At 35.6% G+C, this 25,664-nt stretch overlaps 1 protein-coding gene across 17 annotated transcripts in view; it reads left to right on the top strand.

The window, feature by feature from the left end:
• RhoGAP19D (Rho GTPase activating protein at 19D) overlaps positions 1–25,664 on the top strand; it is a 161,761-nt gene that overhangs the window by 81,560 nt on the left and 54,537 nt on the right. For 8 of the 17 annotated variants that reach the window (XR_010752211.1, XM_066391957.1, XM_066391950.1 and 5 more), the window contains 15 exons: positions 5,958–6,089; positions 7,163–7,408; positions 7,527–7,880; positions 8,104–8,410; positions 8,463–8,907; positions 8,967–9,005; positions 9,237–9,556; positions 10,229–10,357; positions 12,636–12,719; positions 12,875–13,096; positions 13,788–13,835; positions 14,049–14,166; positions 14,509–14,595; positions 15,993–16,134; positions 18,176–18,256. Coding sequence is in view for 16 of the 17 variants with exons in the window: in XM_066391957.1 (XP_066248054.1) it covers positions 5,958–6,089; positions 7,163–7,408; positions 7,527–7,880; positions 8,104–8,410; positions 8,463–8,907; positions 8,967–9,005; positions 9,237–9,556; positions 10,229–10,357; positions 12,636–12,719; positions 12,875–13,096; positions 13,788–13,835; positions 14,049–14,166; positions 14,509–14,595; positions 15,993–16,134; positions 18,176–18,256 (2,754 nt within the window). In the remaining variant the exon portion in view is untranslated. Of the gene's footprint in view, positions 1–5,025; positions 5,119–5,957; positions 6,090–7,162; positions 7,409–7,526; positions 7,881–8,103; positions 8,411–8,462; positions 8,908–8,966; positions 9,006–9,236; positions 9,557–10,228; positions 10,358–12,635; positions 12,720–12,874; positions 13,097–13,787; positions 13,836–14,048; positions 14,167–14,508; positions 14,596–15,992; positions 16,135–18,175; positions 18,257–25,664 lie in introns of those variants that run through there. The other 9 variants (XM_066391954.1, XM_066391955.1, XM_066391960.1 and 6 more) reach the window with 9 other exon arrangements.

The raw sequence follows: 25,664 nt of genomic DNA, 5'->3' as shown, positions 1-25,664 counted from the left end.
TCGAAAGGTAATTAACTCTTATAACAATATTGGTTATAATATGCAAATTGCCGCACGGACGGCAGGGCATTCGAATAGCAACATATGACGAAATCATTTGGAGGTTGTTATATGTAATTGTTTGGCTTTCGCATTAATTGACGGTTGTTTATTGTCAGGAAGAATTTATATTAATTAAATGAATGTACCGAGGAAGAATGATACGTTTTATATATGCCATGGAATATTTAGGGTGTACCATTGAAAACTTTGCACCCGACTTGTTTCAAACTGCGATTAAAGTTAAAAGTAAATTAAATTTTAAAGTAGGTACAGGCTGTGCAAATTACAATGAAGTTTGAGATGGTTATGTGTAAAACCATTCCACTTTCAATTTATCAAAATTGTAGCCACGGCCACCCATTTTTTGCCTAATTTTTATTTTTTTTTTACCTTAAGCTTTTGGAAAACTACATGTATCTAATTATTATTGAAATTATGACAATATCTTAGAGAACAATGCATGGTTTCAACAAAATGGGACACCTCCACATTTTACAGTTTTAGCTCGTCAGTTTCTTAACGAAAATTTTCTAAATCAATGGATAGTAGGTCACTACAGATCTAATGAATGGCCACCCAGATCACCTAATCTGACACCCCTCGATTTTTTTTGTGGAGACATTAAAGTCCAAAATGTATGCCACTTAGCCGCAGTCTCTTGGAGAACTCAGCCAGCGTATCGTTCAAGAATGTCGCCTAATTACCCCTGAAATTCTGAGCAGTGTTCGTCAAAATGTTGAACGTCGTTTGTATTGTTGCATGCAAATAGGAGGTGGATATTTTGAACAGTTAATTAAATGATTAATACAAAATTGTCTTTTATTTTATATATCAATGTATGAATGATTTGAATGGTAAAGATTCTAAGGGTTTTCTTCAATCTGGATAATTCCTAATCATCAAAATCAAAACCAGAGCGTTACCTCTTAATTTTTGAAAGCATTTTTGTAGACAGTTTTTTGTCTTTGATATGGCCAAAAGCGCAGCTGTGCAGTAAATACCAGAGACGTTGTAGAAGTCGGTAATAAATCAAATGTTTTACTAAATTTCATCAACATAAAATAAAACAAATCTTTACAAAGGTTGAACTTTGCGAGGTAATTGTAATGCTTTGGTACTCTAAAGATCAAATTATTTAAAATTGAAAAGAGGCAAAGTACATTAACTCAATAGTATCCAGAGGCATGCAAAGTGTCTATTTAAGACTAAAATATAAAAATCATAAGAGACTCTAATTCCTCGTAAGTGTATTCTTCAATTGCTGTTCAATAAATAATAATAATTGTTACGCCAAAAGACTTTTGAAAATGGCAAAATTGGGCGTTAAGACTGAAAGCTAGAGGCGTACCAGCCGTCAGGCAAGAAGCAAAACTTTTTGTTAATTTAGTTAAAAAGTTTTAAAAAATCAAACTGTCGGTATAACAAATCATTCTGTGGTATGCAGTAAAGTTTAGCTTGGTGTCACATCTAAGTATTATTCTTAAATATTATTTCGAAGCTGGAAGGGAAGATTTGAAATTTTATATCTTAATACAAGAAAAACCAAAGTCAGGCGTGCAGAACTAAAAATTCTCTAAAATTCACGTATTTGTAAAAAAAATATATTTTCGCCAATAATACGAATCACATGAATGAATGTTTGCATGGTGATATTCCTAAATATATTTTTATTTGGTTAATTTATGCATATAAACACAATGAAACCGTTTTTTTTTCGTTCAACACTATAAAAGGATTGAAGTATAGTAGTAAGAAAGAAGACATTGCATATACCATTTGTGTCTTGTTGGTACTGTTGAGCAATCGGCGAACACAGGTTCCGGGAATTGGCGACTTTCTATGAAATCCCAATGGATGATGTGGTTCTTACTGTTTTTGTTTTTGTTCCTTTTTGGTCATCATAATATTAGGTCTACCCTCTTCTGTATTTTTTCAATGGAAATTAAACCACAATGTATCGTTACGAAAGGAAGTGGAACTTAGTTTTTAAGTCTCATAATTTATATAACCGTTGAATTCATGTTCTTTTTCACGCAAATGTTAAGACAGCTCTAAAACTAGGTACTTGGCAACCTTCTGGGACTTGAAATTTGTGACACACGTTCAAGTTACCTGACAGAAATTATTATTCAAAAAAGCTCTGGTCGGTCGACGCACTTACTCATTCGTGAAACTATAGCACAAACAGCAATTAGATCCTCATCCCACGAATCTATTTTCATTTGAACTAAGACCCAAAAAATATCGAAATTAGTGCCAAACCGATATGAGTTATCAAAACATCCGACCGATCGATACGATCGTATTTTCGCCGGCTTTACTAGTGGCAGTAAAAGATTTTCGACGTCTGCGTCATCTGGAAAGTAGGAAAAACAAGATTTCCAGAGCGCTAGAGGTTGAAAATGAGAATGTGGACCTCCGCTGAACCCGGAGAGTGCATTTCCTCCTTCAAACCTCCTCGCATAAATCCAGCGATGCCACAAATAAATTACGCGAATGTGAATATTCGCACTCGTCGTTTCAGTAAGCGGTGGCACATTTATTGCCGACCATTAGTCAAAAAGTCAAGAATCGGGCCGACATGAATTTAATTGCTGGGATAAATTACCTTTTAATATGTCGACTATGCGACCTCCGGTATATTTGGATAATCTCGTGTGGTGCATCAGCAGAGTTAATTATATCGAAATGCCCCTCTTCGCGGTTACAGATGGTCTTAATAATGAGTTATTACTGGGCAGCTCTATTTTTGACTATATCGACCGCCATAATTTCGGGTGGCCGAAGAGTTATGGAGACCATAAGTCTTTCCTTGAGCGCATTAAATTAACGTGACACTCTTGGAATTGCATAAACACGGACCATTTTAAATCCGAGTCCGTTTGCAGCTAAATTTATTACTGCGTTCTAAATGACGTAAATTGCCGCGAATTTATCAAATTAATAGAAAATAGGGAAATTGAGAGATAAATCTCACCTCAGGTTTTGCGAATTGAGAAAACTCTTCATACGGACTCTGCCGTTTACTTCCCACGCTCTTCAGACCAACGTTAGTGCCGATTGGTCTGTGCTATCACGTGAAATGGGAACTCTGGACAAGAATGAGTTTCTACTTGCCTAGCAGGACTCTCAAAACATCTATCTGATCGTGATGTCTTATGCCCCACCTACGTTACTAAAGCCGGGTTCGGTATTTAACGCTTAAACCGCCAAATTGATATTTAAAAACAATTAATTTGAGAATAGAGAAAGTGAGTTAGAGATATTAATCTATTACTTGATGATAGCTTTATGTATTCTCTGTAAATGCAAAAATTTAGAGGCAGCAATGTACCCGGTGCAGGAATCAGATTTCGAACAAGCGGAGCTTAGCTAGTGATCTTGTAGTTCAACCTAAAAATCATTTTTGTGACCGTCGTATTATACAGGAGATAATGTTTGTAATTTCAGTGACCCGCCTCGTACTCGCTATTAAATTGTTGGGAATGTAAATGACAGACACTTCAGTGATATACAGAGTGTTCCAAAAAAGTCAGGAAACAAAAAGTGTTAATTTTGTTTGTTTTTATTTTATCAACTTAAGTAAATATCGAAGTTTTTTAACAAAAATTACTCTGGAATCAAAACAGCAAATTTTGACTAGGAGCCTCTATGCAAAAATTGTCCATTGCAATGTCCTCTATAAACTCCATAAGTTTGAGACAACTTTCTAGGAACATCCTGTATATTGATTGAGGAATGGAGTGCACCAATGCAGTATTGGCCGTCGACTTTCCACGCCTCGTATTAACAGGTCTATGGGAATTCACCCTTATTTTTTTATAATATATTATATTCGTCCATTATGTTGTGCGGTTGAATCATAAGTTTATAACCATTAGCAGCAATATTCAATTGATCAACTGTTTAAATATTCACATGAGATTTTAGGAAGCACTCGATAACGCAGGTACGGATCATACTCTAAAAAATTCCAAATTTAAACTATTTCTCGCAGACAAAATGAAGCTTCTTTATTTATGTTTATGTGTGTATATGTGTGTATGTTATATTCGAAGACACCACAGTATCTGTATGTATTTTGAACGTTTTAGCCTCGGTTTTAGTATTTTTTTTATTCCGTGGGGGTTAATTTTTTCATTTGTACTCATACTTGTTCTTGTGAATTATAAGAGTATCTGTTATGAATCTCTCGCAGTACAGGAACTATTTATGTCATATAATTAATCCCACTGAATAAAGAAAACAACAACACAAAACTCAACCTTAATAAGCTGTTTGATTTAAGTTTTATGTATTTTCAATTGATTTACAACTGTGAATATCAAAAAATCAGAAATTACTTAAGTTTCCTATGAATGTGAGGGTCATTACTTTATTTAAGAATTTCCACTAAATTATTTATCGTTTTCGTTAATAAGGAACCAAAACAGTGATTTTTTTAATCTACACTAAAGATTGTATTTTTGTGCGACGTCAAGCAATAAACGGTTGATCGCCAATTTCGGAATCATTTTATTTCTCTTCAGTCAGACCATAAGTGTGAATGAATTCCGACATAGTCAAAATCAGTAATTTTTATTAAAGCCCGATGTTTGTCACTGAGAAAATGTTTACCGACCATATTACAAAATATGTTTGCTGTCGTGTACATACATTATCCGTTGATTAGCTCTTTGACTTGATATCTTATCTAGAAGGCAACGTTGCCGCTCCATTAAAAAATAACTATATGTGTTTTTTTGCACGCGTCCCTTTAACAGAAATATCTTCTCGGTTCGTTTTCTTCACTACGTCGATTAAAAACCGTTATTGCCACTGTTGTCTATAATAATCTGATGGATTAACTTACTAAAACTATTCCATTGCGGTAAAAAATATACGTTTCTTAGGTGATGTTGCATCACTGTTAACTATAGGTGTTGCATATGACAAATTGATAACGTTTTCCCAAACAGGTATCACAAATGACTTTTTACGTGAGTAATGTGAACGGAAGAAGGAAATATGCAAGTATTTAGTGACAGTAATAACGTGCATGAAAACTATCTCGCTGCCTGGCAAAATAGTAAAAACGTATGGAAAGCAATTATTGTGATTTGTGTTAATATTAAATTGCATAAATGTGTTTACGTAAAAGTAATGTTGTTTTCAGTGCCCCAAAGGTGTTACCTAACTTAATTTTACTTAAGGTCATTTCTCGAAAAGATGGTCGAATACAGTATAGTATAGTATAGTATATATATATATACACTATATATAGTATATATAGCATAGTTCTCTTACAGGTATTAAGTATCTGTGTTCTTTTTTGAAAAGTTTGGTTCCTGTCTAGACCAATATTCCAAAGTTAATCAACCTTGAAGTCAAACTAAACGGTCAGGAGTTGATTGTTATCTTAAAAATATGTATTCCGTATTTTGATTCGCAAAGATCGATTAGACAATGTTATTGAATGTAATTTAGTTTTAGAAGGTTTCAATGTTTTATAAATTTCAGTAATGGTTTAGGGGTAAACTGTCTTTAGTGTTTATGTTTTTATCTGTTTTTTTTTTGATATTTCACTAATGCGTTGCACGCCTCTAATTTCAATTTCTTCAAATTGATCATTTTTTCCACTTCAGAGAGGCATTTAGGCGTTGTACCTAATAAAAAATTATGATATCCATTTCGTTTTTTGGTTCCTAAGAATTTACGAAAAATTGAGATACTGTCATTTCAGCAATAAATAAACAAACCACCGATTTCGGTTTCCTCAACATACTAACTTTTCGCAATTCAAAGAGATAATTTGAGGGTACACGTCCCCTCAAAAAACATACAAATAGCATGGTTTTTTCTCATAACTCAAACCTTTGGCCCTAATATCTCTAATTATCAAAAGCAGTGTAATATATGTTCCTTTTTTGTTACAGATCAATGCAACCGGTATAGTAGCAGTTCCCCGAGGGAGCAAAGGTCCTAGAAGTCTCTATCTGCGACGCTATGGGAACAGCTTCGGGTTCACCCTTAGGCATTTCATCGTATACCCCCCGGAGTCTATAGGCGTAAGTATTCAAAGATAACACAGATCTAAAAATAAAATTTGATGCTGCTAATGCAAAACATAATATAGCATAGTGCACTCGATAACATTATTCAATTAAAAGTATGTACAGTAGTTTTGAGGGATTAAAATTCAGTTATCGTTCTAGCTAAAGAGACTTATTTTAATTTCTTTGCTCGGAAATAATATTACTTTTTTGCAAAGATATTAGTGGTTTCTGAACTAAAAAGATCTCTTAAATAACCAACTAAATGTATGGAGACTCTTTGTACACAGTTCCAAGAGTAGATTAAAAAGACTTTGAAATCCTTTACTCTTTTCTTGAAGATGATTTCAAACTTGGTCTTTCATGAAAGATAAGAATTTGTGAATTTATTGGAATGACGTAGAATCATCAGCCAGGGAGTAGTTCGTCAATGTTATAAAAGTCAATATCTGTGAATTTTCGAGATTTACGCTCCACATTCAGGAAATGCTGGGAAATTTGAGAAAATTGGAATGTTATAAAATAATATCAAGATCCATTACATCAGTAATTACTTGGGCAAAATACTAAAAAAATTCTTATAGTACGGAACAAACAGAGTTATTTCATCAAGCCCTAAAGTGAGGATTTCCTAAGAAAGTGTTATCATAATATAGCGGATGCTATATATATTATTTGCTCGTGCGTTTTAAATTCATGCTGTTTTTAGTTAGTGATAGACAAGATGATGAGGCCGTGATTAACGTTGAAAAGTATTATTGAACCCATATTACGGCCGTTATATTATAGCCCCGCTTTCCTAGGAAACCCTAGCTTAACAAAAGGTATGTAAGGGTTAAAACGAGGCTTTGTGTGTATTGAGTTTCTAGAGTTAAAAAAACTGTATTCTCGTGTCTTATCTCGAAAAATATGCTTACATTTATGAAAATGCACGTACCGTTCAGAACAATCATAACGAGCATATTAATTCAAAAACAATTTGATTTATTTGACACCAAATTAATTTAAATTAGTCTAAGCGGATAATTTAACTATTGCTGTGTTCTTGACGCTCTGTTTTTCTGTGGTATTATGCAACTTTTGTTTAGGACGACGATGGCAGACATGCAGCCTGCGGGGCGCTCAACGCGCCTATGGACACCATCTTCGTAAAAGATGTCCGCGAAAGAAGCCCGGCCAAACAGGCAGGTCTCCAACGAGGCGATCGGATAGTAGCGGTCAACAATATCGTCACTGCTGGAAGAACTTACCAGCAAGTGGTGCAACTTATCAGCAACAGCCCTGAATATCTTCATCTACTTGTCGTACCAAAAGAGGAAGACGTACTCCAAAGGGTAAGCATTGCTTTAAGACTCAGATCCTTAGTTACTCAACATGGTTACGTGCATTGTTTTAACGAAGAAATATACAGATCCCTTTTGTATGTATACCTTACATGACCTTAATTTTCAGTTTTTCCCGGACACGGCATACAATCCCTTATCTAACCAAACAGTGCCCTATCAAGAACCACTACCTCTCGATAGGGTGAGCGCCAAGCAGATTCTCACTCAGAGAATTGCGCAACAGAGGGCAATAGGTCCGCAGGAGTTTCGTGTCGACGCCGCCTCTTGGCGCTACCTGCACCAGCCGTACTTTCACGAGTACCCCGGCTATTATCCGCAGGGGGCGTTGTTGCAGGCGAGGCCGGTGCGCTCGAATAGGCAAGATTTCTCCAGAGTCGCGCATCAGCGCAGCGCAGAGAGTGTCCTTGATTCTAGGAGCAATCAGCAGGAAATTTACGCGGAGATACACCAGCCAAATGAGGTTAGAAAAGGTTTTGTTTGTCAGGTTCTTTCCACTAAGTTGGGATCTCAGTTCCACTCTAGATTTTTTGAGTCATTACTGTTTGTTGAAAAATCATCAAAACACATCAAAAGTAGACAAATAATTGACGAAATACCATATTTCGTTTTTCGTTAAATTCTCACATAACACAGTTCTGTTGATGAAAATATGATTGACTTGACTATGCTTCTGTATTAAACAGGTACAATATCGTCAGAAATCACGGGCACAACCCCAGGTGCCTCTCTATCGCAAAATGGGCCGCCGAGCGAGCGAGGGCAGTAACTTGTTATCAAGTTCCGAGTACAGTGGTCCCACTTCGCTGAACTCCGAAGGCGGCAGCTCTGAATATTACAGCATGAAAGCAATGCATAATGAGCCCTATTACTTGCCATCAAATGGCGAGAGGCTGAATATGGGGATTCCCGATGGCGGGTGCAGATTGCGGAGTTCGGATGTTGCGACGAGGAGAGAAAGCACCAGCTCACTCGCCTCATCCATTGCGGACAGTAAGTATTAGTTTTATCATGAGACTTCATAATTTTGGGTTTTCAATTTTAGGTAGCAAAGACAGTATAACCTCGTTCGGATCAAATTCGACCCTAACGGGACACGAAATCGACGACTCGGCGCGGATATCGCGAGTGCGACAAAGTGTACGACAGAAAGAAGAGTTTTTACGGACACCCGTGCTGCGTGAGTTCCATAGCCGTCCGAAGAAACTCGGTCGACCTGTTTGGCCACCAATCGAACCGATTCGGTCCGATAAACAGTCGAAACCATTAATACTTGGTTCAGTGCACGGGAAAAATGACGAACACGGTGCTCAAGGTGGGGCCACGTTCAATGGGGGCGTTCCCGACTTTGCCATGCCCCCGGCAGATGCTCATTCGCCAATGGGGAAAAGAGGTGCAAACCAGGGTGTGCGCGAAGCAGAGACCGCACCCTCTTTCGAACCAGCAGACGTCAACGAGACTGCGCGGCAGACTGTGGCGGAAGTCAGGAGGTAATAACCTCAGATTTATAGTTAGTAGATATTTGTTTTTCAATTTAGTTTTATTCCAGGAGTGTAATTAATTATATTTTGGCGTATTTGTTGCCCATGTAAGTTCTTGTAGTGGATGATGATTTTATTTCTTATTGGTGGTTGTTAATTTTGATTTATATTTGTGTTCTCCATTTGTTGGGAGTTGATAAAAGATCTTTTGCGATTTGCCGGGTGATGCGTGCTGTTTGTACCCCCATTATTAATTTTCGGGCAATATTTTACATCTTTAAAGCTTTCCCGCATGCTCTGGGTAGATAAACGATTTACTAAACAAAAATTTCAAATAGGATGAATCCCATTTTCCAAAACGTCCAAAAGAAGGCCAAGGAGTTCGAGAACTATCCAGAAGATACGCGAACGCACTTTTCACGCAGTGAATTGGCCCGATTGACGAAAAAAGTGCTCCTTCCGAACGTTACTGAACGAGCGCACGAATATGAAGTAAAAACCAATACTAACGAGCGGAAAGAGGTCACCAATGAAGAGCAGCGCAAACCAGTTGAGCTGCCTGAGCAGCCGACAAGTCTTCCGCCTACTTCGACGTCGAGCGCGGCGATTTCGGTACTGAAGAGGATTCAGAGGGATAGTCGGTCGCTGGACAGTTCAGGTGAGAATTTTGTGTAATTTTTGTTCGTCTATTGGGGAAAGGGTTGTCACTGTATTAATGAAAAATGATGTAATCTCTTGTTAAAGCCGTAATAATATATGCTAGTTGATATTTATCTCAAAATTGAATTGATCGAAATGTTTGTGCCCTTTCTTAATGCACAACCTCTCGCTAGAGTCTCACACGAAAATAAATTGTTTTTGTGTAAATGTTCTGTTAAAAATTCCGCCTACTCAGAATATCGGAAGTCGGGTGGGAAATTCTTATTTTTACTACGTGATACAAAGCAACATTTTCCAATCGCCCATGGAAACGCAACCTACCCATTGAAATGGGAACTCATCTGTTGTGTGCTAAGGATGCCACAAGCCTAGAAACTCTTAGATGTCGTTGTCGAGCTCTGACTTAACAGTTGAGATTTTGGATCGGACAATCGAGAGATAGATAGGCAAAAATCCGGCTTTTAAGCCTTTCATCCTATGCAAGGAGACAGTATGTCAAATTTCAATGACATTCTGAGGAAAAAAATAGTATGGAAGGCTGTACACACTTTTCTAAATTAAGTATTTGGGATTAGTGACTTATGACAATGTCCGACTTCGGTGACAACCTATATTTCCCACCTGTATATAGTGTACACAGTTAGATTAAGTCAGTGACACGAACGATTAGGTAGCAACAGTAGCATCTACGAGCCGCTAACCAGTCTGACCAGGCAGAGACTCTCCGGAAATGTGCTAATTTCCAGTGGGAGCAAATACATTCATTGTCCACCACCTGGAACCGAACCTAAGACTACAGGTTAGAAGCTCGAAATCGGTGTAATCTTGGGTGCGACTTAGCACTAACAAAGTCGATCGCGTATAATATTCTAATCGGTTGTTGTTTAGATGTTTATTTGTAGTCTTGTGTATGTTGGTTTTCATTGAGTAACAAACTAATACCTAGTGAAAACAGTAGATTGGAGGCAATCAGTTTGGTACTGTGAAATTCACGGTAGATTCCTTTCTCATGGATTTTCAGGGATCACTTAATTCGAAGTGTCAAAGCAAAAATTTAGCAGGTGGTTAACCAGAGGTCGGGAAACGATGCACACCCAAATTAATCTCAGAATCTTACCTTGAGTGCGCGTTAAAACGTCAATGTGTACAAATTATTTTGAATTAAATGATTGATTATAAAAATTAACCACCGTCACCCATCTGTGACAGACATAAACCATGGAATGCTCATTATCTATGAAAGATTCGCCCGTTGTTTACGTGCAAGTTGGTTCATTAAGGAAACGTTGGATACCTACAACTATCTTGGATGACGTACAGTACGTCATTAATAATAATAATGGCGATGTCCGAGGCGCGGAAATAATTTAGAATTTAGCTGATTTCCCGCCTAGGCCACTTCCTACGCCTCGGGTCCAGTGCGAAGTAACTAATGACGCTACACGCTCAGTTTCATTAACGCTATCGTTTCGACTTACGATGCTATTTAATGCTTTTTAGTTATCTTGAAAAGTTTTTGCATCCTTTGCCTCCGGTTTTAGTTTGTTTCCACATGGTAGTGTACTGTGATATTTATAGGCAATTCCGCAGTTTTCTGGGGGATAAAATCACTACAAGTTAAATCATTATATCTTTGTGTACAATGCAATCTATTGTCATTTTAATGTCGTCGACGATGAACCTTTTATTGATTATTAATATGTTACGTCGTCAAGTTTATCATGTAGTTGTCTTCTTTGGTTAAAGCCGTTCGAATGGCAGTCTAATTGGCATAGCACCACATGAGCATAACAAAAGAACTCTGAATCATGGGAAATAAGAGGGGCAATTTTCATAGTATGTATGATATGCACTTTGCGTCAGGTCATTCGAAAGCCGTTTCTTTTTGAACGGTAAACTAAAAAACTACAATAATAAATATGATTCAATAAAAACAAACATATATGGGTAAATAGTCTAAACCTAAAACAAAATGAAATAATCTAACTTTGAGATACCAAACAAATATTTAATATGTAATCACGCTGTACTTGTATTATGTAATGTAAGTAATTAACATGAAACTGACACCTTGCCTTGGCTGAACGGGGAACCCTACACATACAAGTTTACTTATAAAACCAAAGGTGTAACATGAAGTCAGTTAAACTATCAGAAAATTACTAAGTAAAATGAGTATGAGAACTTTGGCACATTTGTAGTGCGAGCTCTCAGAGGAATTTAATGAAAAACTTGAATTATATCATATTATAATACGCCAAATTCTTACAGTATGCACACGAAAATGATTGTACTATTGGCGATACAATGGCTATTGCGCTAGTGCATTGAAAATATGTCGTTAGACTCACATTGCTGAACATTTGTTGTCGTTGCTGTTATTTGTATTACTTAGAAACGTACATATATCTGAGATGTACGTCTTAAACCTGTAAGAAATATATTTCATCCCCCTACGTATATTCAGTAATACTGCAGAATGGAAAGGAAATATTATAGGGACGTGCTTACTTTAGGTATTGTATGGCATGCATGCAGATAATTATGGAGTTGGCTGTATTTCAGATTATGCTAGTGAAGTGGAAAAGAGCAAATGTTCATAGATGTTGACGATGCTTGAGAATCTTGAGATAATTTCTGTCACATAAAATTATTTCTAGTGATACAGCCTGTAACAGTGACAGTGAACTATAGTAACACTTTCTGAACTATCCTGTATTTTTAATAGTATTTTCAGTTTATAACCTTGGTACATTCTGCATCTTTTCCAAAATTTGAAATAGCTCCTGAGATATTTACTATAAACGAAAAATGATAACACCCTATATACTATTTATGTTAGTATTTTTCGAGTAACTGTTTGCGAGTTCCCACAGCAAAAATCAACACTTATTTGATCACCATCGACACAATCAAATTTTTAAATAACTGAACTCCCCTCAAGTATGTTAACACTGCGGTCCAATAACACTTAGCATATGGTTTCTAACATTATTGAATTTTTCTCACAGCCTTTGGATTGTTAATGATAATTTTTTTTTATTACTTGAAAACCAACGTAACTATTACAATTTCAGATGTTCCCTCAAATAATGAACCTCAGCAATTCAGAGCCAGATCCAACTCCGCCGAGTCGTGGACAACTGCGATTGGAGATAAAGGTAAGGTCCCATTTGTCAAGCAATTCATTTATCAAAATCACAATAATAATCATTTTCTTCCATTTGTATTCTCAATATTTATTTAATGAAGCTGAGCCAAAATCTCTTCGTTAATACTCCGCACTACACTTTCTGCCCGAACTGCACTCTTTCAGACTCGATAACCGCCACTCCACCGCCCCAAACGCCGATTTTCTTCCCCGCCCTTTCATGTCCCTCCCCACTTATCCCCGAGTCCGTTCTACAGATCCAAGCGCCGCCTCAATTCCCCCCTCCCGCTATCTCGGTGACCCCTCCGCGACCCCACACTCTGGACTTGGATCAACCGGAGAGGCCCGCCAGAGGGCACTTTAAATTGACATCTGACGGTTCGTCCTGTGAGTGTTATAACCGAGCAGGCTTTGTGTGATGTGATTGAGATACTAATTTGCTCCATTTTGTTTTGTTTGTATCAGTGATAAAAAGTATGTTCTGAAAAGACTAACCATTAATGTCAATCGTCAGCTAACTGACAATGACATTGATAATATATTCGAAATTAATAATTTAGTTTTCCGTTTTAAAAGCACTTTATATTCCAAAATGTGGTTGCTTAGATTTGTAAATTTATAGGGTATCTATATAGGAACCAGCTGATACTTTATTTTTACCGCCCTCTTTAGGAGACTATAGATGCGACGATAGGATATAACATGAATTAACCTATTAATTGATTCGAACAGTTACAAAAATTGAATAGTGGAAAAAGGTTAAATAAATAAATTCTCATTGTATCTAAAACATGGATAATAAATAAACGAAATTTGAATGTCTGACAATGTATGTTTGCGCTTGAATTCTCAATACTCAATTTATGTTTTAACCGTACTGTGCAGAATGTTTGTCAAAGACACATACATATATGCATTAGATAAGCATGCTGCCAACATCTTCGCACAAATTCCACTATTACCTAATCGAGAGGTATTCTATTTGTTCTAATTTCTCATGTTTTTTCCTAACTCTTCATATAACTTCTGACTAAATGCATTGCCTTTCTGTGTATTAACTCGCTACTTTTCCTTCTAGCTAACATCGAGCCTATTGTCGTTAAGCGAAGATTACAGAACAGACTCGGTAAGTTCTCTCTTAATTAGACGAGAAAATTTTCGTACAAAAGTAGAGCATTGACGATAATATTTCAGGCATAAGATTTTTTGGGCCCATTAGAAAGTTTGTGACAGTTTGTGTTACATTATCCATTTTCTATGTTTGCGTCTTATATTTGCAGTGTTAATAATGATTTATTTATGAAGTTTTTTTAACTTTTCTAATGTTTCTATGTCTTAGGTTATGATGATAGAGCTAAAAGGCCTGAGTCGTACCTTAGGGCCACCAAAAATGATCAGAATTCATTTGGCAGCGACTATAGCGATTACGAGGAGGTAACGCCCCAAGTTCTCAGAAAGTAAGTATTAACTATTCCCACATTGTTTTTGTTACTTTTATGTTATAAAGTACTTATTTTTTAAATTATCATATTGTGGTGAAGGGGAACTTTAGTTGATTAAAGCTTTATATGGGCGTATTTGTATCTCTGTTTTGTTAAGGCACTTCTTATTTATTTACCGCCGTACCGCTTGTAGCTTTTGGGTGATATCCGAATTCTTGGTATTTTCTACCGGCTAAGATAGACTTTAACATCCATTTTAGGTCAAGAATTGCCACGTTGCATTATTATAATTAGTTTCAAAATTATTTCTGGAGAGTTACGCCTGAGTAGGTAATGGTTTTTTGTTTCTGTCTGTAGCCGGTATAGGAAATGGCATCCCTCCCCGTTCCACGGGGACATCGAGCAGCTGCGCAAAATGTTCGAGGACGCCGCCTCATCTAAGGGGTGAGAACCCGAGTGTCCGATTTTTGCCTGCTTTCGCTGCTAACACTCTCCTTTAATTTAAGGCTCCTAACACGAAGTAATATAATCTAGTCCAATAAAAGTCATTCCCCTTACTTTTGGAAAAGAATAAATAAATTCCCATTTATACAAAGCAATCTGGTGTATTCGACAAAAACTATTGAACAGTTCGGCGGAAAAGGATAATAAACCACTTGGAAATGGTTCGGAGTCATTTAATGAACATTGTATCTCAACATAAAACTGAAATGCGGTTTTTCTTACACTGTACAACAGTATGGGTCCGCAGCGGCTAAGTTTGGAAGTAAGGGGGGTCCATAAATTAAAATTTTCCTTTTGTCCTTTCAAACTCAAATATTTGCTCACTTTTTACTTTTTTGTTTATTATCGGACAATATAGTAGAATCGCATATATTTCCAACAAATTTAAATATATTTTTTCTTGATAATTTGCCTTAGCTTTACAAGAAATTAAAAAAATAAATTATGCATAATATTAAAAGAAATATATTTTGCCAATTTTTACATTTAATATTCAAACATGCTATTAGGACACGGACATTTGCAGCAAGAAAAACAAATTTATAGTACGGAGTTTGGTATAAAACCGTATTTTATATTATTAGGAAAACTAATTATCACTTTTTTAATTTTACAAACTAAGTTGTTTATACCTGTCTGTCTCTTTAAAATCCCAATAAACCGACACTCGACATTTTGTATTTACCCAGACCGATATAAAATCGGCGACATCACTCTCGGATACCTCAATAAAATGTGGACGGAGAGGATTTTTTTCAGACAAACCCAATTGGCGCCGATCGCAAACTGACCGTTCTAAAAGTCAACATTTATCTTATGTAAGAAGCGAGAATTTACGAGGATCCGGTTAAAGGTCCTTTTATTGCACACTGGAACTCATATCTACTTTCGATAAATATTTTTTTAAAGTAAATCATTCTCCAAGATTTTCAAATTATCTTATGCTGCTTTGAAATAACAAATTGCATGGAGATGCCTTTTCTACTAACATTTCACTCTACATCTACCCCATTTAATACTAAAGACAATTTGTGGCGAGGCATGATGATTACCAAATTATTTTAAGAGGAAGTTTTAGCTGACGCAAATATGGTCGTTTGTGTGCCTATATACGACTTGTCTTTGGTTTGTTGCACATGTCATATGTAATTTAGTGTTCGTTGTAATAACAAACATAAACCACCGAAAGATCATCGCCCGAGAAAGCGAATCCGCATATATTTGGTGTGTTTCACTTAACTGAATCCCGCACGCATATTTAAATGCAAATTATTATTTTTCGGAGAAATGTTGCTCCTCTCTCTGCGTTTGCATTAAATGGTGGTTTGGCATTTTAGCGGCAGCGGCAGCGGAAATAGCAGCAACAGTTCTCTGGATAGGGACAAGACGACCTCCAGTCCGGGAACCGGGTTCAAGAAAGAGTTTGGGGTGATTCGTGAGGGACTTGTCAACTGCAAGATTTTGGAAGTCGATGGAAAGGTAAGAAAATAGTGGGATATGGCCTAGTTTGGGATGAACTCTCAAGATTTGTCCATATCGCTCGTATTTATCACAAAACAAAACCAAAAGCGACAACATTCAGTCCTTATAATTTGAGCCTCATCTCAAACTTTACAGTATATTAATTGTTAATGTCAAAATAGTTCATTTGCTGAATACAGCATTAAACTTGCTTAACCCTCATCAAACATTTTTGTAGATTACGAAGATGTCTAATTTCTTTAATTTTGCGGAATGACCGCTGTTTTAGTATAATAATATATTTGTACCGTAATCCGTAACCGTAGTCCGTCAATTTACGTCATTGCCCAAAAGTGTTAACACAAAGATTATTTTGATAAAAATAACAGTGATTTTGGAATTCTTAATTTCGCCACATCGCCATACTAACTGATCAATAAAGTCGTAAAACTTTAACACTATTTCTTTAAAATGTTATTGTATAAATATACACGACGAGGTTATCTAATGCAAGGATTCGACGAAATTCGATGAAGCCGTGATTTCGCGGAAAAGCCTTTCCGTTTTGACGTTTTATTTTCTCTATTTTGCCATATTTAAATTGTAGAAAAAATACGTAACCGGTTGTAAACATATTTTCAATTAGCTATATCCTTATGAGGAGCAACTCATTCGGGAATTTGGAAGTAGAGCTTTTAATTTCAACATGCAGTAAGATTCGCATGGAACGCAGTGAAATGAAGTTCAATTTTAATATTCCTAAAGGGATTGTGAAGTAATATTTCTAGATTTTTCGGTCTAGGTTACTCCAAAGGTAACTCCGAAGTTGTTTTACTCAAATCAGTGCGGGTTTGGATAAATTTTCCACGGCTTTCTTTCCGGTTGCTCGAAACATAAATGAATGACAATGCGGTTTCGTTTATCTGTTTAAAAGGAATGGTTGAGTGACGCCTTCTATCCAAGTGATGATATTCAATAATCTGGAAGAAGTGAATGTATAATATTATTTTTGTTGCTATCTCGTCATTTAGTGTTCTGTATTTATTAAGTGATTCTTCTAGTTTCTATTCGCATTTTTGTCATCTTGGTATGTAGGACTATGAAAAATTCTCTTGAGATTAGATACTTAAAATGTTTCTTTAGACTTTCACAAATCGCTCTTGAATGCGATCGTTGAAGGTACATTTCACAATATTTTCGGTTTATTTTCTGAAAAAACAACTTTGAATTTATCGATAAAATAACGGGTCTCGCTCGAATTTCAAGTTTTAATTAGAAAGATTGGATGAGAATTGTCCAATTGGTAAATTGCTACAGATATTTTTAACCAAGACGGACCAGTCATATTGAATTTTTCTGGATAATTAATAATAATCGGGTAATTTACTGATTAAATATTGGGACAAATAAAATATATTTTCTTCATTGAACATTTTACAGCCTTTTTAATAATAACCTTTCGGCATTCTTTAAATTTCTCTTTAGTTTCGGTCATAAAACTCTTCAAATAGAATAACAATCGCACAAAGAAATATAGTCACAGATAAATTCCATTGTTACGATTGTTACGATATTTGCTCTTACAGGTCTAAATAACAGAGGTGGATCAAGAATATAGTTAATCCCCATTTATATCGAAGTAGCTAAATTATTTTACAGTAAAAAAAATTATAGATACTGAAATTACACATTTATGGTTCTTGAAACAAAGGGGCTACTTTCGTGAATGAATTAATATTTATTTGATATGTGTGGTACAGATAAAATAAAACCGCTTAGGAATCATTCATGCTGCCACTGCTGGCTCATCCTTTAGTTATGATGCATACTGGAAGTTACTGTCATTATTACAACCTGTATAATTAATTGTATAAGAAAATGTGCAATTGGCTCCCTTGCGTAGGAATCAAAGATCAAAAGGTACCTAAGTGCGGCTCTGGCATTGTAAAAATTTCTTAATATCTTTGAGGGTGTTTGAAATGGTCATTCAGTTTCAGTATCAACATTTCGCAAGTCGCATGTTGAAATTAAATTAGTTCAATTTCGTGTTTTTTTTCAGCGTGCAGCCGATAGGTCTTGGAAGCAGGTGACCATGATCCTGAAGGGTCCGAAATTGTTCCTTTTCAAAGATAAGCATCAGGTATGTTAATTATAATTTATTGTTTTCGTTACATAATACGTTATTATTGCACTTGAATTTCAATATCCATTGTATGTTATTGAAACTTCAGAGGTTTTCCGATAGTCTTTCTGATATACATTATGCCTTCAAAGATCCTTTAGAAACAAAAGATGTACAATAATTGTTCTTACTGCAGCAAGTCTTATTATCGCTAAGGTTGAATTTCTGCACCACTAATGATTGCAGTGTCTCTACCTCGACCCAATTTCATTTTCATATGAATATGCGAGTGCGTTATCAATTATTATATACCGCGATGACCATGATATTTTTGCATTGCTTTCCGTTAAGTTTTTCATTTTAAACTTGTCAAGAAGTAGTATTTCCTTTAAAAGCGGTGATAACGTATCAAATTTGGAAAAAAAATGCAGGAAGGTACTTTAATCTGAATAGGCTTGTGATGAAAATGGGTACTAATTAGCCGAACATTCCAGTAGTAGCTGTAAGTTAGGTTTATTTGATTTGAATTTCAGACAATTCTTAGGTTTCTGACCTTGATGGAATACAAACGTTTAAATTTATGTAAATCCTGAATGCTCAATTAATATAAAAACAAGAGCATTAATTGAGTAAATCTTAAAAAGTTGAAGTCCGAAACTTCCTATAAAGGGTTATTCAAATTCGCTGATCACCATTGAAATATCCGTACATGTAAGAGATGCAAAGTTGCTAAAAATTTTCACCAAACACTACCGCCAAAAGGTAAAAGCAAGCCATGTTGTAATCGCTGTAGAGCCTTTTGAAGAAAATAAAGCATATATTTTGCTCATAAATGGAATCCTTAATCCAAAACCTCAATCACCAACTCGATATGAATTGTTTGAAAATTGCGCCTACGGTCCGTTTTTCAAGCAATTCCTTCCAGCAAGATAATTTCCGGGGTAATGAGAAATTTCGCTTTGCTTTTCTGGGTTCTATGGAAATGATCTTGCTAGCAACGTTTTAAAGTTTAAAAATCGAGCTTTAGACTTTCAATATTTTTATCCCTTTGTTAAATGTTGATTACTGTTATTTGCATCACTCAGCTGTATGTAATGTGTAGTTTATTGTGGAACTCATGATGAATTGTGAAAGTGTCCTTTTCAGCTATCACCTACTTCTTTTAAATTAAATGTACTGCTCCCCTATTTTGCAATATTTCCTGCAATCAGTTACATTTTCTTGAATTTTTTGACTAGTGAGAAAATAAAATAACATTTTTTCCCATTTTTCCATAGTTTGCAAATTTTTATTGCCTGATTTGTAATATATGATTTTAATATTAGGTGTACAACTTTGCTTCCGCCGTTTTTTTTCCGAATTTCGCGATTTTATTGTAAAAAACTAATTATACCTTTAGGATCCAAAGTATTGTCCATCGCTGGCCACTACTTTCTCCCATCTTTCGGGCAGCATACGAATCCCGTGTTGAAAAAATTGGACATCTTTTGAAGCGATCCACGATTCTATCCAATTTCTTACTTCTTCATAAGACCGGAAGTGTTGGTCAGCTAGCCCATGTGCCATGGATCGAAACAAGTGATAATCAGAAGGAGCTAGGTCAGGAGAATATGGCGGGTGGGGTAGGACTTCCCATTTCAATGTTTCCAAGTATTTCTTGACCACTTGCGCAACATGGGGTCGAGCATTATCGTGCTGCAAAATCACTTTATCATGTCTCTCGTTGTATTGCAGCCGTTTCTTTTTCAATGCTCGGCTCAAACGCATTAATTGGGTTCGATAAAGAGCACCTGTGATTGTTTCAGTTGGTTGTAACAGCTCATAATATATTACGCCGAGTTGATCCCACCAAATACAGAGCATGATTTTGGAACCATGAATAGACGGTTTGGCCGTCGACGTGGAAGCATGGCCGGGATATCCCCAAGTCTTTTTGCGTTTGGGATTATCGTAATGAACCCATTTCTCGTCCCCAGTCACAATACGATGCAGAAATCCCTTCCGTCTTTGCCTTGCAAGCAACTGTTCACAAGCGAACAGACGCCTGTCAATATCTCTTGGTTTCAACTCGTACGGCACCCAATATCCTTGCTTCTGAATCATTCCCATGTCTTTGAGGCGTTTTGAGATTGTTTGTTGAGTCACTCCCAATGATTGTGCCAATTCTTGTTGACTTTGACACGAGTCTTCGTCAAGTAATGCTTCCAAGTTCGCATCTTGGAAAACCTTCTTTCTTCCACCGCTATGTTGGTCTTCGACGTGAAAATCACCGTTCTTGAAGCGCTGAAACCACTCACGACATGTCCTTTCACTAATAGTGGCTTCCCCATAAGTATCTGAGAGCATTCGATGAGCCTCAGCAGCAGATTTCTTCATATTGAAGCAGAAAAGTAAAACCTCCCGCAAATGACGAGAATTTGGCTCGTACACTGACATTTTCAATTGCGAATAACTTTATGATGAAGACACAAATAGACTAATATTTTTATGAGGTTATGTTAACAGGTGCCCAAGGCTCCTGCATGCCCACATGGGGTTATTTATTTCGATCATTACTTACCGCTACATACATCTATTCAAAAACGGCGGAAGCAAAGTTGTACACCTAATATAATTATATTTGTTTTGGCAACACTAACGTCTGCCTACAAACATGATAATCGATTCCTTAGTTTGGAACCTTATACGACCTCAAAGCTCCATCCTCTTGCCGGTTTACGAAATCGCTAAATCTACACAATCAGAAAATTAATTTTACTGTATAAGCGTAACACACGTGCCCATTCTAAATATACCAATTAAAACCTTAAAAAAGCGTTGCTTTAGGATCGGCAACAATACGCATACCTTAAATTTATTCGAGTGGTAAATATTTATGTTTTACTGGGTCTCCAGTTCAAATTGTTTCGGAAACTGATTAATTGTTGCTGTTTAGGTGTGCGGAATTCGAACGGTGTTAGGTGTAAAGGTCAAAGGACATTAGGTTAGACCGGTACCTTGTGGATGTAGATTACAAGGTACAATTAATATAGCAATTTTTTTCAATTATTGAGCAATTAAATAATTTTTTCCGTTGTCTTAAGGTGAAAGTGTGTATTTATGGTGGCGTCCTCAAGCTTTGCAGCAATTGCAGCAACCGTGGCCATCCACAATAATTCTGTTGTTGCTTGTGCAATCCCACAACTGTTATTAATTAGTCGCATTTATGCATTTCCTGAACATGTGGAGAAATCGGTATTGGACAGAAAAACGGACGTGGCAAAAATATTTTCAAGGAAAAATCAAATTTGACTTGTAATTACGAGTGGAAACAATAATTATGTATGTTGTTAGACTATTACTCCAATGCATTGATAATTTATACAAAATATTACAGCTCAGTATCGTAATATACTGATAGGGGCCAACTCTAAATTCTGTTCAAATCAACTTTAAATTTAAATCTTTCTCAATAAACTGATTAATTACACTACCATGAAGATTTCGTTAGGCTAATCTGAAGTAATTCCGATTAACTTGAATTAACCAGCTTAAATTTTTCTGGAATTATCTTTCAGTTTTTAAAAATATTTTAGAGAAAATTTCCAACTTGGTTACTCCTGATTCCCTTCAGCTTTTGTTCGGCAGAAGTGCCCTAAAATTTATTAGTTTGCTAAAGATTTTCTTTTTCTTGCTGCTTGAAATCAATTTCCTGTGTCTTGAAGTGTTCATGATATGATCTTGAGTTTGGTTTTGTTCCATTCCTTTTCGTTCTATTCTCATTTTTAATTTATTTCGTTCCTCTCTGCTACTACTCAAATTTCTAAAGAAATTCTAGAAATATTTTCTAATTTAGTATCGTTTAGTTCTTGCATCATTTCCTATTAAGCTACAAGTTCCTGCAATTTCCTCCCTTTCCTCAAAACTACCAGGGGTTATTCTAAAGACGAGAGCTGCTCCTAAGGGATGAAGCTGTATCGAAATCGTTAATAAGCTTAATTAGCATATTGAAAACATTGAAAATCCTTCTCTCAATTTTTTTCAAGGAATCAATTATTTGTCATACGCATGAGAGATATGATCAAAATTTTTTAGATGTAATATTAATACAAACATTTGTTTTGGATTTTTCGTAACTGTTCAAAAATAGCATATTAAGTCATAATTGTTTAATTTTGACGGCACATAAGTGAAATTCACATAAATTCTTTCTAATATTTATATATGTTTAGAACGTGTCTACTGCTAAAATATAAAAGCTTAAATGGGAAAAAAAAACTCTTTTTTTTGTGAATCCTAAATGTGAGATCTAAATCCAAAAAAACTTAAATTATTAGCCACTCTACGAATTCCAGGGAAATGCCATCTGTGGCACTGTTAATTTTAATTCTTAAATCTTACTCTATCTTTAGTCAAAATGATCATGGCAAAAGATTTTCTAGGAGATAACTTATTAAATAGTGTTGGTATCTGGATGTTTATTTTTAGAATAAACAATCTAAGTCTTCGTAAAATAAGACTGAATTACTCTACAAGTAGCAACGTTTAGTCTATGAATATTATACTGAATAATGATTTATTGCATCAAACGCATTGGAAAAGTCTAAAAGAATCAACATCTCAACATTTTTCTATGGCACGATTGGAGAATATTACCAGTAACATTTCCTAAGACATATAAATGTGCTTCAACTCCTAAATCGGAATTGACTCTCCGACAAAATGACGTTAATCTTTTCAAAGACTATAAATTGCAAACAAAGCACTAAGTATTGTGAGTTGATTAAAGCTTTTAGAGTCAGGAATCTTTGGTCGACTAGTAAAAATATTTTTTGCTAGTTTTGGTTTATGTAAGGTGTGGCGAAAATATTAGTAGATTCATGAAAAACATCATTTAAACGAAAGGAGCCATTAGTATTTTTCTTGCCAACTGCATGGTTTCTACGTAAATACTTCATTGTCGAAATTCGTATCACTCTGTAGTATAAGCTCATTGTACCTTAAATCTTTTTTCGGATATTTCATAAACCATATCAACAGTGGCAACTTTATAGCTTCCCAGACCCAACGGTCGTTCTCGAATTTGAGACAGTCTGTACATACAGATGTCATCATATGAATTGTTTTGATCTCAGTACATCACTATTGCGCCAAGGCCCTCCTCAAAGTGAAACAAATCGCCAGAAGACGATTGATTTATTAATAATTAATGCCACCGTGTGTTAACGATGGGCGGAAGTTGCGGCCATATTGAGATGTTATTAAACGCTTAAACATTCGCATATTAAATCATTCTGACACCCTGTATAGGCAGGCCGGCTTGACGCAACACCGTTGGATGTTATCACGTCCCGTCGTTTGTGCAAATCCTCATGCTAATTCCTCGTGTGGAAGGTCTTCGAATCCCTTTTGAAAATTATTATTGAACAAAAACATAATAATGCGGATAACTGTTTAATGAGGCCTGTTATATTATATTGGGATGAAGTAAAAACTATTTTTCTTCGGGGTTATGTACCGAAATTAACGAGCGTCAATTGCAGGAATTAACGAGCGGTAATTAATGTTATGATGGTGGCTTTTACCGGCACTTACTTTTGGATTCTGCCTTAAAAGGACATGTTCGCACGTTTAAAGTAGGATGGCTAAATTTAGTATTTTTCGGCGGCGAATGAGCCACTCGTAAAAGAAAGTCATGCGTTCTTATTCCCAATTTCATCCAAATTTTCAATATGCCTCCTAGTTTTATTCTATTTGGTCTCAAAAACTATTCTATAAATTCTTGTTTTTCATATTTACCCCTTTCATAGTTACATGAAAGAACAATAGACGCTATTTTAGATTTAATTTTCACCACTTTAGACTTAATTTTATTTCTAAACACTGAATTGCAAAATCGCATAATTCTACCCATGCACCAGCAATGTGTGTGTTAATTAATATCGCATTCTCAAGTTCTTCATTACGTGGGTCACATAACGAGGAATCTAAAGCATTCGAATGCTATAGCGTTATGCTAATTACGAAATATTGTTGGTGGAGTATGGAATTTTTTTATAATTTGCTTTTCCTTTGGCTTTGCACCTGATAGTAACGTGTCTGGGTGTATAAACGACCTAAAAAAGGCCAGGAATAATGATTAAAATTGCCTTAGTTCTATTAGTTTTTTTCCATTCAAATGGTACTTTATTAAGATGACAAACATTCTGTGGTGTTAGTGTTATTTAGTCAATGCTATAAACATGCGGTAGCCCAATTTGAATAAATTCCTGAGTGTGAACGTCAGGTTTAGATTTAATTAGTAACGTATCAGTTTGCGTTCAGGATTTTAACTAGAAAGAGAAAATTATTCTTCTTTTTCTGAAAAACTTTTTTGTTTTTTATATATAGACCAAAAAAGCACATCTTTAGATTATCTATCTAATAGCATATAATATACATGCCACTTTAAGAGTTTGTTATAATTTTGAAATGTAAATTTTCTTATAAATTCTACAAACGATATAGTTATGTCAATAAAGAATTAGTGCAGACTTTTTTAACAAAAATCCTAAATAATTAATCTCTTTGTACACTGTTGAACAGAGTATTTTCCATTAAGAAATTAAATAATTAAACACTATTTTTTTAACTCAATGAATATTCTGACTAGTTTTAACGGAAAGCTTTTTGGCAAACACAGTGTGAAAATAATAGATTTACCGGATGTAAGAAGAAGTGTTGTTGTCATAGTATAGCACTGACAGCCTTAAAAAAAACTTTTTTGATAACATCGTAATCTCAATTTGGTAGAAATTCTTATCAAAAATCAGTGACGTTTCTTAAATAATGACGTATGATTATTACACCCTAGAACTTTGTATCTTGCTATCGGGATTTTCAGACATTTGAAAATTGTTGACTGTATGGCATGCCAGTAAAAAGTTTTGAAAAATAACGAAAATATCAAAAATTCATTTTTATTTAAGAGTAACGGACCGAATTCTCAGATCAGGTATCGTTATATTATCACTAAATATTAAGGACTTTAAGTTATTGTTTTGTGGTTAATTTATTTGTACGTTTATCCCTTAAGTTACGCCCATGTACATCGGCACTTATTTAGAGTATTTCATTTGGGTGCCTATTTGTACTATTGTTGTACGATCTGCAATTCGGCGGGTCTGCAATACTCCAATAAAAGCGACTTATATATAGATATTCACCTGATGGCTGCGATTTATGATGTAAGGCCTACCAGGAGCTCTTATAGGCTATAAGAGCTCCTGGTAGTAGTGCGCCCCTGGTTGAGGCCATTCAGGTTTAGCACTTAAGGAATGAGTGAAGTAGTTTTGCTCTCTTTGACCAGTGGCTCTAGACATGTGATCGTAAACATGTGGTTCCCAATCTGCCCAGCTAAGCAAACTCCCACTTCATACTTAGACCAATTTTTGTCATTATTAAAATA

The sequence above is a fragment of the Euwallacea similis genome, chromosome 7 (assembly GCF_039881205.1).
Source record: "Euwallacea similis isolate ESF13 chromosome 7, ESF131.1, whole genome shotgun sequence".
Lineage (NCBI taxonomy): Eukaryota > Metazoa > Arthropoda > Insecta > Coleoptera > Curculionidae > Euwallacea > Euwallacea similis.
This window is presented reverse-complemented; position numbering and strand designations above follow the sequence as displayed.